The 13,812-nt window shown below is 38.2% G+C and overlaps 1 protein-coding gene across 7 annotated transcripts in view; it reads left to right on the top strand.

Moving 5' to 3' along the window:
• Positions 1-13,812, top strand: part of RAD51B (RAD51 paralog B) — a 661,060-nt gene that overhangs the window by 23,615 nt on the left and 623,633 nt on the right. For all 7 annotated transcript variants that reach the window (XR_001816721.2, XM_017499426.2, XM_017499401.2 and 4 more), the window contains one exon: positions 12,898-13,034. Coding sequence is in view for 6 of the 7 variants with exons in the window: in XM_017499426.2 (XP_017354915.1) it covers positions 12,898-13,034 (137 nt within the window). In the remaining variant the exon portion in view is untranslated. The remainder of the gene's footprint in view (positions 1-12,897; positions 13,035-13,812) is intronic.

The raw sequence follows: 13,812 nt of genomic DNA on the forward strand, positions 1-13,812 counted from the left end.
ATTACAGGCACGCACCACCATGACCAGCTAATTTTTTGTATTTTTAGTAGAGACGGGGTTTCACCATGTTGACCAGGATGGTCTCGATCTCTTGACCTGGTGATCCACCCGCCTCGGCCTCCCAAAGTGCTGGGATTACAGGCTTGAGCCACCGCGCCCGGCCTGGTATTTCTTTTCTTTAAAGACACTGAAAATAGGTCCCACTCTCTTCTGGCTTGTAAGGTTTCTGCTGAGATGTCTGGTGCTAGCCTGATGGGATTCCTTCTGTATGTCACGTTACCATTCTCTCTTGCTGCCTTTAAGACTTTTTTCTTTGCACTGACCTTGGTGAATGTCTATGTGCCTTTGGGATGGTCTTCATGTTGACCTGGATATCTACATCTCTAGCAAGATTAGGGAAATTTTCTTGAATTATTCCATCAAGTATGTTTTCCAGGTTGTCAACTTTTTATGCTTCTCTCTCAGGAATGCCAATAATTCATAGATTTGGTTGTTTTACATAATCCCACACTTCTCGAAAACTTCATTTTATGAAGTTCGTTCCTTTTCTTTTCTTTTTTTCTTTCTTGACAGAGTTTCACTCTTGTCCCATCTGGAGTGCAATGGCAGAAACTTGGCCCACTGCAACCTCTGCCTCCCAGGTTCAAGTGATTCTCCTGCCTCAGCCTCCTAAGTAGCTGGGATAACAGACATGCGTCACCACACCTAGATAATTTTGTATTTTATTTTAGTAGAGATGGTTTTTCACCATGCTGATCAGGCTGATCTCAAACTCCTGACCTCAGGTGATCTGCCCCCCTCTGCCTCCCAAAGTATTGGGATTACAGGCGTGAGCCACTGCACCTGGCCTAAAATTCTTTTTTCTTTACTTTTGTCTGTATAGGTTAGTTTGAAATACCAGTTGTAATTCTTTTTTCTGCTTGGTCTGGTCTATTGATAAAGCAAGCTTTCAATAGCTTGACAATCCTAAAGTGAACTTTTCAGTTCCAGAAGCTCTAATTGATTCCTTTTTAAAATGTTTATCTCTTTTTTTAATTTCCTGGATTGTTTTAGTAATTTCTGTGTGTTGATTTTCAGTCTTTTCTTTTATGTCTTTGAGTTTCTTGCAATCCATGCTTTAAATTAATTCTCTGACATTTTTGAGTTTCCATTTTGATTGAGGACCATTGCTAGAGAGCTACCGTGGCTAGGAAAAGCTCCTAGTGAATTGTGCTACAGTCTCTGTGGATGTGGGGTGCTACATGAGCCCCTTCTAGATAGGCTGGAATGTAGATTGTTGCCCAATCACACCCTTGTTCCAGAGCTCTTGACTCCTAGATCAGACACACACTGCAGCCTATCTCCAGACCACCATATGGTTGAGAGCTTCAGGAAATGTCTAATTTTTGACTCTCCAGGGGAGTGGTTTTGGGGGCAGAACTTTATCACTTAGTTTAATATAGGTAGCTGTGTGGCTCCTCTGCTCTCCAATGTGATGGCTTTTCTTCATTTAAGAGCAGGACTTGGGTACTCCTTCTCTGGGCCTCTGCAGGGGCATGTTGGTTGTGGTGAGTTGGCTGGTTGTATTGGCCCAACCTCAGGCAATGGGAGATGTGGTCAAGTACTAGCAAAATTGGAGTAGGGTAGGGAGATCTGTAATTTCCTAGCCCCTAGATGGCCAGCTGGACTTCCTGTATGAGTCTTGACGGGGCTGGATTGTTGGGGAGCCTCAGGTCCTGGCTGTGATGGGAAGGGGTAAGGGCTGATATCTGGGTGAGGAGCTAAACTCTCAGGCAGGGACAGGCAGGGCACTTAGGTGGTGGGAGCCCCAAGGAAGATCACAGGTCTGTGGAGATAAGGCTTTTGATAAGGCTGTGGGCCATGACTGAAATGCTCATGTGGGGGTGGGGTAGGTGCAGTGGAAGTCAGAAGATAGATGCTGTCATGAATAAGTAAAATTAAAGTTGCATTTAAAGATACAGGCCACGCGCGGTGACTCACGCCTGTAATCCCAGCACTTTGGGAGGCGAGATGGGCAGATCACTTGAATCCAGGAGTTTGAGACCAGCCTGTCCAACATGGTGAAACCACATCTTTACCAAAAATACAAAAATTAGCTGGGCGTGGTGGCATGCTCCTGTAGTCCCAGCTACTTGAGAGGCTGAGGCAGGAGAATCACTTGAACCCAGGAGGCGGAGGTTGCAGTGAGCTGAGATCGTGTCACTGCACTCCAACCTGGGCAACAGAGCAAGGCTCTGTCTCCAAAAAAAATGTATTCAAAATCCTTTTTTTTTTTTTTCTTAATAAAAAAAAATAATTTATTGTCAACAAAGGTGATATATACAACAGGAAAACAGATGAAAAAGAGAATGGGAATGAATGGGGCACCCAGCCAGGCAGCCTCAGGCCTCTGCAGGGTTGGGACAGGAAGAGGTAATGGAGGCTTCCTGGTTTAGGAGCCTGAACAAGTGGGGAGGGGAAGCGTCCCCCGAGGTAGTGGGACTCAGTTCAAACCCTCTTATGACCACTCTTGTGTAAGGCACTGTGCCAAGGGAGAATGGTGGGGAGGCGGGGGAGGGTGTCACGGGGGACAGAGAGAGGTGGGGGTCAGCGAAGGACTGGGGTAGGTGTTCTCCACAGGCCCAGTGCCCTACTGCACGACAGCCTCAGCCACCCTCGCCGACCTCGGGCCTGGCCAGGAGCAGACACTTTCCAGTGCCTCAAAATAACAATGGATGCTGCCCAGCCCCCTCCTGCCCTGGTACCTGTTTCTACTCTCTCCACCAGGTGGCTGAGCTGGGCACAGATCATCGAAAAAGATATTTTCAGCCAATTATGGTGGCTCATGCCTGTAATCCCAGCACTTTGGGAGGCTAAAGGAGGAGGTTCGCTTGAGGCCAGGAGTTTGAGAGCAGCCTGAGTAGCATAGTGAGATCCTAGCTCTACAAAAAGTAAAAAAAAAAAAAAATTAGCTAGGTGTGGTCATATATGTCTGTAGTCCTCACTACTTGGGAGACTGAGGCAGGAGGATCGCTTGGAGCCCAGGAGTTAAAACCTGCAGTGTACTCTTACTGCGCCACTGCACTTCAGCCTGAGGTGAGATCCTGTATCTTAAACAAATGGTGTTTTTGTATTGTAGTGTAATCTGGAGTATAGGACTGGAGAACTTAGTTCAACACAGAAAGATGTAATATCTGCATAGTATAGCTCATGAGCACCTCTAGGATAGTAAAACTCAGGCACTGCCAAATCTGTGCAACACTGAGAGTGATGATTCTATCTGAATCCTTACTCTAAGTAATGAGAAGTAGCATAGTACATTTCTACATTATTTGTATTTCTGGAGTCATTTCTATGCTTTGTTCATGATTTTTGGGAGGTGAGGTATCTGCTTTGAGTGGAGCATTTTGGCTTTGGAAGTAACTCTCCTACTATTCCCAAATGTTAGAAGCAGGATGCCAAAATTTTATTTTAGCGTCCTAGTTTTTCCTTGGAACAATTAGCATTATAGTTCTTTTTATAATTGGCAGGATTAGCTGTGGCCTACATGACCACAGGAAATAATAACTCAGGGGTTGTAAACTCTAGTGCCTTTAAGCACTAGGCATGTAATAGAAGTACATGAAACTGTTAAGTGTAAGACATAGATACTTTATTAGTTGAGTTTGACAACAGCAACAGACATTTATTTTTTTGTTCATGGGTCTCTAGGTCTGCAAAGGTGGATCTTGTTTTCTTCAGGCTGTAGTCAGATTCAGATGTGCCCCGCAAGCCATAACAGCAGCAGGAAAACCAGAGAGATTTCAAATGGATGTCCCTTGAGTATAGTCTGCTGACATTTGTTTATCTTGACCAATGGTTTTGAAAGGCAGATAAGTAGGCCTCTTTTCTAATACAGGCATTTAGCATATGTGGTTGATTGGGCCATTGTTCCTAATTCTTCACTTACTCTCTAATTTAGAAATAAACATTCTGCTCTGTAATGGTTACTAGGATCTTTTATGTGGTTCAATGACTGCTGTTAAATGAGTGATTATATCCCTTGATACGGTTGATTTTTGTTAATGGTGCAACTTGGGGTACTTGTCATTTCCATTCCCTCCTGCTTTTTCTGCTCTTTTCTCATCCCTACTCTTCCTCCCTCCCTTCCCATTTACTTCCAAAACAGCAGCTATCAATATGAAAAAGGAGGGAGTGGTAGAGAGAATCCAAGACATAAACTCTTCCACATGTTGGTGTAAAGTAATTTAAGATCAAGGTTTCTTTCACAAGGCAAAATGCAACCTGGCCTTTCTGAGATTCTTTTCTTTTTCTTTCTCTAGTTTTGGCTTTAGGATTTAGATTATTAGTTATTTTAAAAATGAATTCAGTAGGTCTGAAGACCTACTCATATTTCTACATAATTGTTGAGCACATGGAGACAAGTTGTTAGATGCTGGAGGTCACTAAAAAATGTTTTTTTAAATGAAGCTTTTTAAAAATGAAGTTTCCCCATGCTTACTGGTTTTAGATCAGAGCCAGGTGTCCTTAAATTGTCTTCTGCCAGGTATTGGCTTGGTAGATTACCCTATCCTGTTGCCCTCATCCTGAATGTGGGGAGCTTGATAAGATTTTAGGTCCTAACTGGTCCAGGTTTTACATTCCTCTCAGTCATGTAATAACTTTAAGATGAGGAGGCTTCATTTTTACTTTGGTGCAATTAGACCTTTTCTTGGGAATAATTCTCTTTGCTCTTGAAACCAATTATATTGGCTTCATTGCTGATACTTGAATGATGTTCACTACTGACTTTTTTTCTGTCCCTTTACATTTCTCAAGCAGGTTATTGAAACTTTGGCTCTAACTATATGAAGCAAATTGTTTTTTCACTGGTGTTTTTGGTGTGTAAATGTTGTATTCAGTCTGAGTTTCCAAGAAGCAAATAACTTAGCCTATTCTGGTTTGGCATGTCTTCTCTTTCTAACCACCACTGGGGCTGAAGCTAGGAACTGAACACAACTTGAAGTTTTGTGGTTTGGGTGCTAGAATTCAGAGCTAAACTATCTGAAGCTAAAAATTATTAATGTTGAAATGTTTTCACCCACTAAATAAACCTGAAAAAACAATGAAATTCAACTTCGGGCAGCCTGTAAAATTGCATATGTATAATTTTTTTGAGTCTAGGAAGAAAGGAAAAAACATTATGAAGAGGATCTGAGATTGCTAAAAAAAGTTTAGAAATTGTTTATTATAGTTTAAGGTAAATGCTACCATCCAAACTCTAATCCAAACTCAACAAACCAACCAACCCAGAAATCTCTTACTGTTATTCACATGATATTCTGTTTTCTCCAAGACTATACTAAATCAGTACATAAAAATAATGAAGTAGGGAAAATGCCAGTTGCACTTGTTTCAGATATTTTTTACATGTTTTTTAAAGATAGAATAGTAATTATATTTTCAAGGCACTTGATACTTTACTGAATGTTTCCATATATATATTCTTAATTAACATAATGGCTTGTTTCACCCTTTTAAAAATCACAAAGCATTTAACAGTTTTAAGCTCATTAAATCTGAGAACATATCTAAAACCTGGCATATGGATAGTATGTATAGAAAGGCTTGTCCTTTGTTCCTCTGCTAGTTAGCACTCTAATGATATTAATGATGCAAGATTTTTCTCAGCCTCTTTGCTGGACTTATGACAGGGGCACCCCATTTACTCAGCCCACCACGCTGAACTCCTTGTGAGAGAGAGCACATGAGTGAGCGATTGCGGAATTTGGCTGACTGTTCCAGGCGCCAGCAGGAGCAAGCTTCATGCCTATGTGTGAGTGAGTGAGTGAGTGCAGGATCTGGTCAGCATGGCTCCAAATGCCAGCAGGAGCAACCTCTGTGTTGGGCCTGTGGCCAGACCAGGCATGAGCCAGCGAGTGTAGGGTTCGGCCAGCTCCTCTGGGAGCCGGCAGGAGCAATCTCCATGCAGGGTCCGTGGAGGCACCTCGGTGGGGGTGCCCATGACCCTGAATCCCTAGAGTGGGTGTTACAGTACTCTCTTAGTTCTGCACTCTGCGGATGGTGGTGTGTTAGCAGCTCAGTTGGCACCTTACCTCATTATGTGGGGCAGCTGCCCTCTGCTGGTGAGAGCAAAGGGCCAGTGTGACAGCCTTCTGGGTACCCACACTCGGTGGGTCCCAAGCTCTTGTCTGGTGTCTAAGAAGAATGAGGGCACTTGGGCAATTGAAGGATAGTGAAGGCAGATAATTTTATTGAGTGATTAAAAAGGCTGTCAGTGGAGAGGGTAACTGAAGAGGGTACGGCAAGAGCAGGTTATTTTCCCCCAAGTTGAGTCATCTCTTCCCCGAAGTCTGGCCATCTTCCCCAAGGTCAGTCCATCTCCCTTAAAGTCCAGCTGTCTCCTCCTCTACTTACTGAGTTTGGGGTCTTTATAGGCACAGAATGGGCAGTCCATGCTGATTGGTTTGTAATTATGTGGAAAAGTTTAAAGCAAAGATAGCAGTGTAGAAAACCAATTAGTAAAGGGCAGGTATATGTAAAATAGGTGAAGGGTGAGGATCAATCCAGAGGAAAGCATGCCAAACAGGAAGACAAGTTCTCACTCTGGTCCAGGGATTTAACTTGCAGCTTGGCTTTCAGGCTTTGAACTGTATCTGGCTTGGAGGTGGGGTCTCACCCGGTACCTGGCCCTACCCTGTCTGCCTAGGCATTTGGCTGGCTGCCTCCTGTTGCTATCATTAATAAGCATACGCATTTCTTTATTTCAAGATACACTTGAAACTTTTAGTGACAGAAGTTTTCCTTTCTCTGATATCTGGTAATTAATTTGATGCTTTTTTAAAAAAAGAGATGGAATCTTGCTCTGTTGCTCAGGCTGGCGTGCAGTGGCATGATCTTGGTTCACTGCAACCTCTGCCTCCCAGATTCTAGCAATTCTCTTGCCTCAGCCTCCCGAGTAGCTGGGACTACAGGCACATGCCACCATGCCTAGCTAATTTTTTTGTATTTTAGTAGAGATGGGGTTTCACCATGTTGTCCAGACTGGTCTCAAACTCCTGAGTTCAGGCAATCCACCCACCTTGGCATCCCAAAGTCCTAGGATTATAGGTGTGAGCCACCACACCTGGCCCATGTTGTTTTTGATAATGAAGAAAGCTCCATAAAAAATGTTTAGAGCTCTGAATTTACACTGGCATTTCCAAAGCAGGATATGTAAGATGTTTCATTAGGTTGTGGAAATAAAATATTAGAACTTTCATTGTTTTAATTTAATAAATGAAATTTACCTTAATTAACATTTAATAAATGGATCAACAGTGACATCCTCACTTGGTCTGTGTGTCAGACTGTTAGGTATCAGTTATAGTGCATGAGGAAAGTATGCAGGAATTGACAGAGGTCCCTTGCTTTTACCTTTATTTTCAATGTACTGGGATGAATTACAAGTCTGCATGTGTCTAGTTCAGTGGATTGATGGATTTAACGAAATCAAAGTTCACAAAACAGATAAATGGCAAGAAAGATTCCTGCAGAGAAACTGTAAATTGTATGCAATACAAATAATGGGAGTGGAAGTGGGCCACACACACGTATAGGTCAGAGCAGATGCTTCTCTTATGAGACTAATGAAGTAAAAATCAACAATAATTTAATCTCAGCTGAGAAGATGTCCAGAAGTAGTGAAATTATAAGCCAGAAAAATTGATAGATGGAATTATATCCATTATTGTTAACAAAGAAACACTTTCTGTTATTTTATTTCCTTGAAACACTGGCTAACAATAGTAGGAAGCCATCATAATTAACAGACATGTGGGACAGGAAAATAAAAAAAAAAAGTTTTTCCATGACATTTAAAGTTCTGTGATACATTATTCAGTATCTAGAAAAATGTCACTAAAATTAATGATAGATATTTAAAAGTCTCTTTTGTGTTTTCTTAACAGCAAAAGACCAAATATAGTACATTATTAGTAACATTAGGGACACACTTGTTCATAAAATGGATGGAATAAAACATAGGAAACAATATGGCAACAACAGATGAATTCTTTTGTGAACAAATACTTCCAGAAGTGTGTAGAAATCTTTGAAGATGATTTGAAACATCAAGAACTTAAATTATTTAATGTTGGAGGATGCTATATATTTGAAGTACAGCTGTTTCTAACAAGGTCCAGATTATCATAGTAGCTATATTTTGTTTCAATAATAAAATACATGAAGAACTAATTTCTTTTTGTGCCATTAAAATAAAGATGTATCAGGGAAAATAAATTCTTGAAAATAAGTGACTTCGTGAATGCAAAACAATGTATATGAGATAATTTCCTGTGATAATGATGATAGTGTTTTGACTTTATAAGAGTTTAGGCTGCATACATATATGCACTTGCTAGAATTTATGAAATAGTAGACTTATAATTTGCACATTTCATTGCATGTAAAATTTACTGCAAAAGGAAAAAAAGGAATAATACATATAAAATTCTAGTTAATGATATGCATGCTGGACTGTTAGGGAGAAACTATATTAATGTGTTTGACTTACTTTGAAATGCATTAAAAAACTCTAAGATGGATTGGTAAATGGATTAATCATACAGAAAGCATATGGTGTAGTCATAGTATAGTATAAAAAATACAGTTAAAATTATAAATGCAGTGTCTAAGTGGTGGGTTCATGGATGGTCCTTGTAAAAGTCTTTCAACTTTTCTGTTGCATCATACATAGGTAATCTATAGCAACACATAGGTTGATGTCAGATGAGCAAAGAGTATTTCAGTGTGATATCAATGTTGTTAATTTTTCTTAAAATCTGACTGTTAGTCTGGCATGTTGGCTCAAGACTGTATCCTAGTACTTTGGGAGGCCAAGATGAGATTACTTGAGCTCAGGAGTTCAGGATCATCCTGGGCAACATAGTGAGACCTTACCACTACAAAAAATTAAAAAATTAGCTCGGTATGGTAGTGTGTGCCTGTAGTTCCAGCTACTTGAGTGGTAGAGGTGAAAGGACTTGAGCCCTGAAGGTAGAGGCTGCAGTAAGACGTGATCGTGTTACTACACTCCAGCCTGGGTGACAGAAGGAAACCCTATCTCAAAACAAAACAAAATAAACAACCAAAAAAATCCCAACTGTTGTATCAAATCCCTGTTGTACTCTATAATGAGATGAGTAGTGACCATGAGAATCATTTGAATCACAGGAGCATCTCTGATTATCTTAAAGCAAAGATTATAAAAGAATTACTGAATTTAAAAGATGAGTTGGCCGGGCATGGTGCCCCATGCCTGTAATCTCAGCACTTTGGGAGGCTGAGGTGGGTGGATGGCTTGAGTCCTGGAGTTTGAGACCAGTCTGGGCAACATGGCAAACTCCACAAAAAAATTTAAAAAATTGAAAAAAGCTAGGCATGTGTGAAATTGAGGCTACAGTGGATTATGTTCATGTTACTGTATTCCAGCCTGGGCAACAGAATGAGACCCTGCCTTAAAAAAAAAAAAGATGGGTGAAGTGTGTGTTTTTTAAATGAAAAGACAAGAGATGTCAAATTTGCTGACCCTTTTTGTGTGACAGTGACTATGTAACCTGCATTGTAAATTAAATACCAAGCAACCAACCAATCAATGGATACTCTTACCTCATTCCTTCTTCAAGGTAAAGGTAATGTTTTAACAAGGAGTGAAAATGTAACTGCCTTTTGTAAAGACTGTGATGAAAACACAGAATGTTTTAAAAATCACTGGAAATATTTCTTTTATCGTGATTTTCGTTGTCAAAGATATGTGTGTCTTATGAAAACTTATCTGCACTCTTAAAAAATACTTGGAAAAATATTTTGTATACTCTTCAAAAATGTTCCAAATGAAGAGTTTAGTCAGTAGGCGAAAGGGGGAATAGAGGAAGGAGAGATGTTGATAAGAGTCTTAAGTTTGTTATACAATAGGAATAAATTTTGGTGATTTATTGTACAGCATGGTAACTATAGTTAGTAATAATGTTGTATATTTCAAAATATCTAAAAGAATAGATTTTAAATCTTCTCACCAAAAAAAGATAAGTATATGAAGTGATAGATATGTTAATTAGCTTGATTAAACCATTCTACAATGTACTGTAAACATATTTCAAAATATATTGAACTCCATAAATATATATTGTTATTTATCAATTAAAAATATTAAAACAAGCAAAACCCATGATACATATCTGGTAGCAAATGAGTATCGTGGTAGAAATTCATCAGACTGGTCATATGTAATTTGTATATTTTTCTAGCCGATTGTCATACTTCCATAAAAATAAATAAATGTAATTTAAAAAAAAAGTTTCAGTGGGTTTTTAAGCCAGTTGCTGAAAATGTTAAAATGTGACATGTTTTGATTTGTCTGCAAAAATGATCAATTGACATAAGGGAAGATGGAAATTTCTTAAAGATCAACAAAAACTTTTGCATGATTGATGGAAGGTATTTAAAAGTGCAAATAGTAATTTATTTAAGTCCAACAAATGATGTATTTTGTTAATTTTAATTCTTATATCTTTGTAATTATCTCCTCAGCTATGGGAAGGGAATTACAATTAAATGCTGAAATAAATGGAACTTAGGACCTCACATTTCAATCACCGAATCACAAAATATTTATATTATTATTTTTTAAAAATACAATTTGGTTTCTTATTATTTTCATTATTATCATTGCTCTACTAAAAATGTTAAGCTTTTATGAGAGCAAAAAAATCTTTTATATAAGTAATAAATATCATCAAATGATTGTTAATGTTTGCAATTTTTAATTCATTTTTGTTGGGTTTTATACTATATAGGACTTATTAGTAAAATAGTAGGTATGTAATAAATATGTATATATTGGAGGGCTGTACTAAATTTCATTTTGATTGCTTTTTTTGGCTGGTTTGTTGGAGTATGTGGTCAAAGAAGTTTGGAGAACTCTCTTTACTGATCACTTATAATCTGGCAAGCTATTATTTACAGGAGTAATTATTTGTTCTTAAAGTCTAAATGATCATTGTAAAAGATTATAAACCAGCACATAGTTTCTAATGTGAGAATTTTCTTTTCTTTTTTTTTTTTGAGACATGATCTTGCTATGTTGCTCTGGCTGGTCTTGAACTCCTGGGCTCAAGTGATCCTCCTGCCTCCGCCTCCAGAGTAGCTGGGATTATAGGCATGTGCTGAACATTTGTGTTTAAAGGTTGAACTTTGATAAATGAAGTTCACCTTTAGACTATATTCTGAAACAGTGGTTCTTAAAGTGTATAAATAGCATCAGCATTACCTGGGAACTTAGTAGCAATGTAAATTCTCAGGCCATAACCCAGACCTACTGAACCAGAAATGCTGATTAACAAGTTTTCCAGGTGATTCTAATGCTCACTCAAATCTGAGAACTACAAATTTAGATGATTCAGACTCATGGATCATTTGTATTTGTTTCTTTCTACTTCATAATATATCTGAGACAGTTTCCTTATTGTGTGTCTCAGTTTTAGCCCAGAGTTTTTTTCATTTCTATCTTAGATTTTTTTTTTCATTTCCCCTCCTCTTCTCTCCCCTTCTCATTGTGAAAAAAAATGTTATTTAGTGTTATTTTCACAAATAAATGATGCATTGGTTCTAAAAACTTGGGTGCCCAAGCAAATGGGAAAAACAGCTTACGTTTAAAGGATGTATTTTTAAACATTTTCAAACTAATTTTATTAACTACTGTATTAGTTCGTCCTCACATTACTATAAAGAACTACCTGAGACTGGGTAATTGATGAAGTAAAGAGAGGTGTAGTTGACTCACAGTTCTGCAGACTTAACAGGAGGCATGTTTGGGAGGCCTCAGGAAACATACAATCATGGCAGAAGGTGGAGGGGAAGCAAGCACATCTTAACATGGCAGAACAGGAGAGAGAGAGAGAGAGAGAGAGAGAGAGAGACGGGGAGAGAAAGAAGGGAAGTGCCACTTCCCTTTTAAACTATCAGATCTTGTGGGAGCTCACTATCACAAGAACAGCAAGCGGGAAACTGCCACCATGATCTAATCACCTCCCACCAGGTCCCTCCTCCAATACTGGGGATTACAATTCAACATGAGATTTGGGTGGGGACACAGAGCCAAACTACTTCTAGTTACACTTGAATATGCCTATAATTAATTTCCTGTCTATACTCTTTTGATTTCAACTTTCATAATCTCAAAATAGTTTTCTGCCAATGAAGATTTCAAAACAGACATTTCAAAGTATGCATCACCGAAACTCAACAATTGTTTATAAAGCAATAAATTTGCTTTATTTCTCTTTCTACACACATATGTGTGTACATACACACATTTTTATTTGTTGAACTGTTTGAAAGTAAACTGTATACATCAGTACACTTCACCCCTAAATACTCTTAAAAATATGGATTAAAGTAGCCCTTAATGGGACTAGTACAGTATTGTTTTGAAATGCCAATTTGTAACAAATGTTCAACCATTTATTAAAGACTCTTAAATATTTTCAAAGTCCTATTATAAATATCTTCATGAGGAAAAGCTATAGAACACCAAGTTATGATGGTATAAATGAGTGAATGTTTCAGCCTTTCTCAACTAAAAGTTTCTCATCTGAACTACAAAATACAGTGGATGATTTGAGTAACTATTTTCTCAATTTTTTCCAAGGATAGTACATAACTAGTGCCAATCCAGAGGAGAGAAGTTAATTCATTATATACAGTAGATGTCTTGGGGTGTTAGGGCTTAATTATCTCTTGGGAGCCCAGAGATATATATGCATATATCTTTTAATACCTTGCATATATAGCAAGGTCTTAAAAGGATTTTGCTTTGACTGGCTTGTGATGATTATCCAAACAACATTTTTTTTCTTTTCTTTTTTTTTTTTTTTTTAGATAACAGGTCCACCAGGTTGTGGAAAAACTCAGTTTTGTATAATGATGAGCATTTTAGCTACATTACCCACCAACATGGGAGGATTAGAAGGAGCTGTGGTGTACATTGACACAGAGTCAGCATTTAGTGCTGAAAGGTATGAGATTTTATTTTCCATTATAATGTTTTACTTTTATATACAGCATGAAACATTTACACACAGGTTAACATTTCCCCCCACTTTTTTAAGAACAGAGAATGCTATTTTAAATAAAATTTTCTTTTAAAATTGACACAGGAAAGCTTCTTTTTGTCTTTTGTATTTCTTTCTTATTAATATAAGTTGGGATCTTGGATAAATTGTGTTTTGTAGAAAGTTGTTAAGAAATAAGTTGAAAAAAATAGGGAGGAATTTAAGTAGAAAATGAGAGAAAGGGTACATTGAAAAGAAAAACAGTGGGTTAGCTGCTTTGTAAGGACAGATGTTTCTCAATTTACAATGGGACTCCAGTCATGAAATCCAGATACCACTTCTTAATAAAAGGAATGAGGGTTCTTCCTTGGGGGAAATGGCTAACTCAGTTCTGGAGTAGGGAATTTTAAAGTTGAGTGTGAAACATAATAGTAGATAGCAAGAAAACTACAAAGATTATTCGGGAGGTGTCCAACAGACTCAGAAGAGGCTCCCACTGGCCAAAGATGGAACAAGTTGTGCATCAATATGAATAATAATAGTGGTGGATTAAAGCATGAAATAATTAAATGAGTCCATAATGACATTAAGAGATGAAAAGGAACCAATTGATTATCATTGGAGGGTTCTGAAGAAGTACCTCATTATTGTCAAAATGGGCCAAAAAAGAAATCAAGTATCTATTTCTCTGTTTCTATATGAACTATATTACTGAGTAATAACCTTTTTTTTTTTTTTTTTT

Source organism: Cebus imitator, unplaced genomic scaffold, assembly GCF_001604975.1.
Source record: "Cebus imitator isolate Cc_AM_T3 unplaced genomic scaffold, Cebus_imitator-1.0 Scaffold13, whole genome shotgun sequence".
Lineage (NCBI taxonomy): Eukaryota > Metazoa > Chordata > Mammalia > Primates > Cebidae > Cebus > Cebus imitator.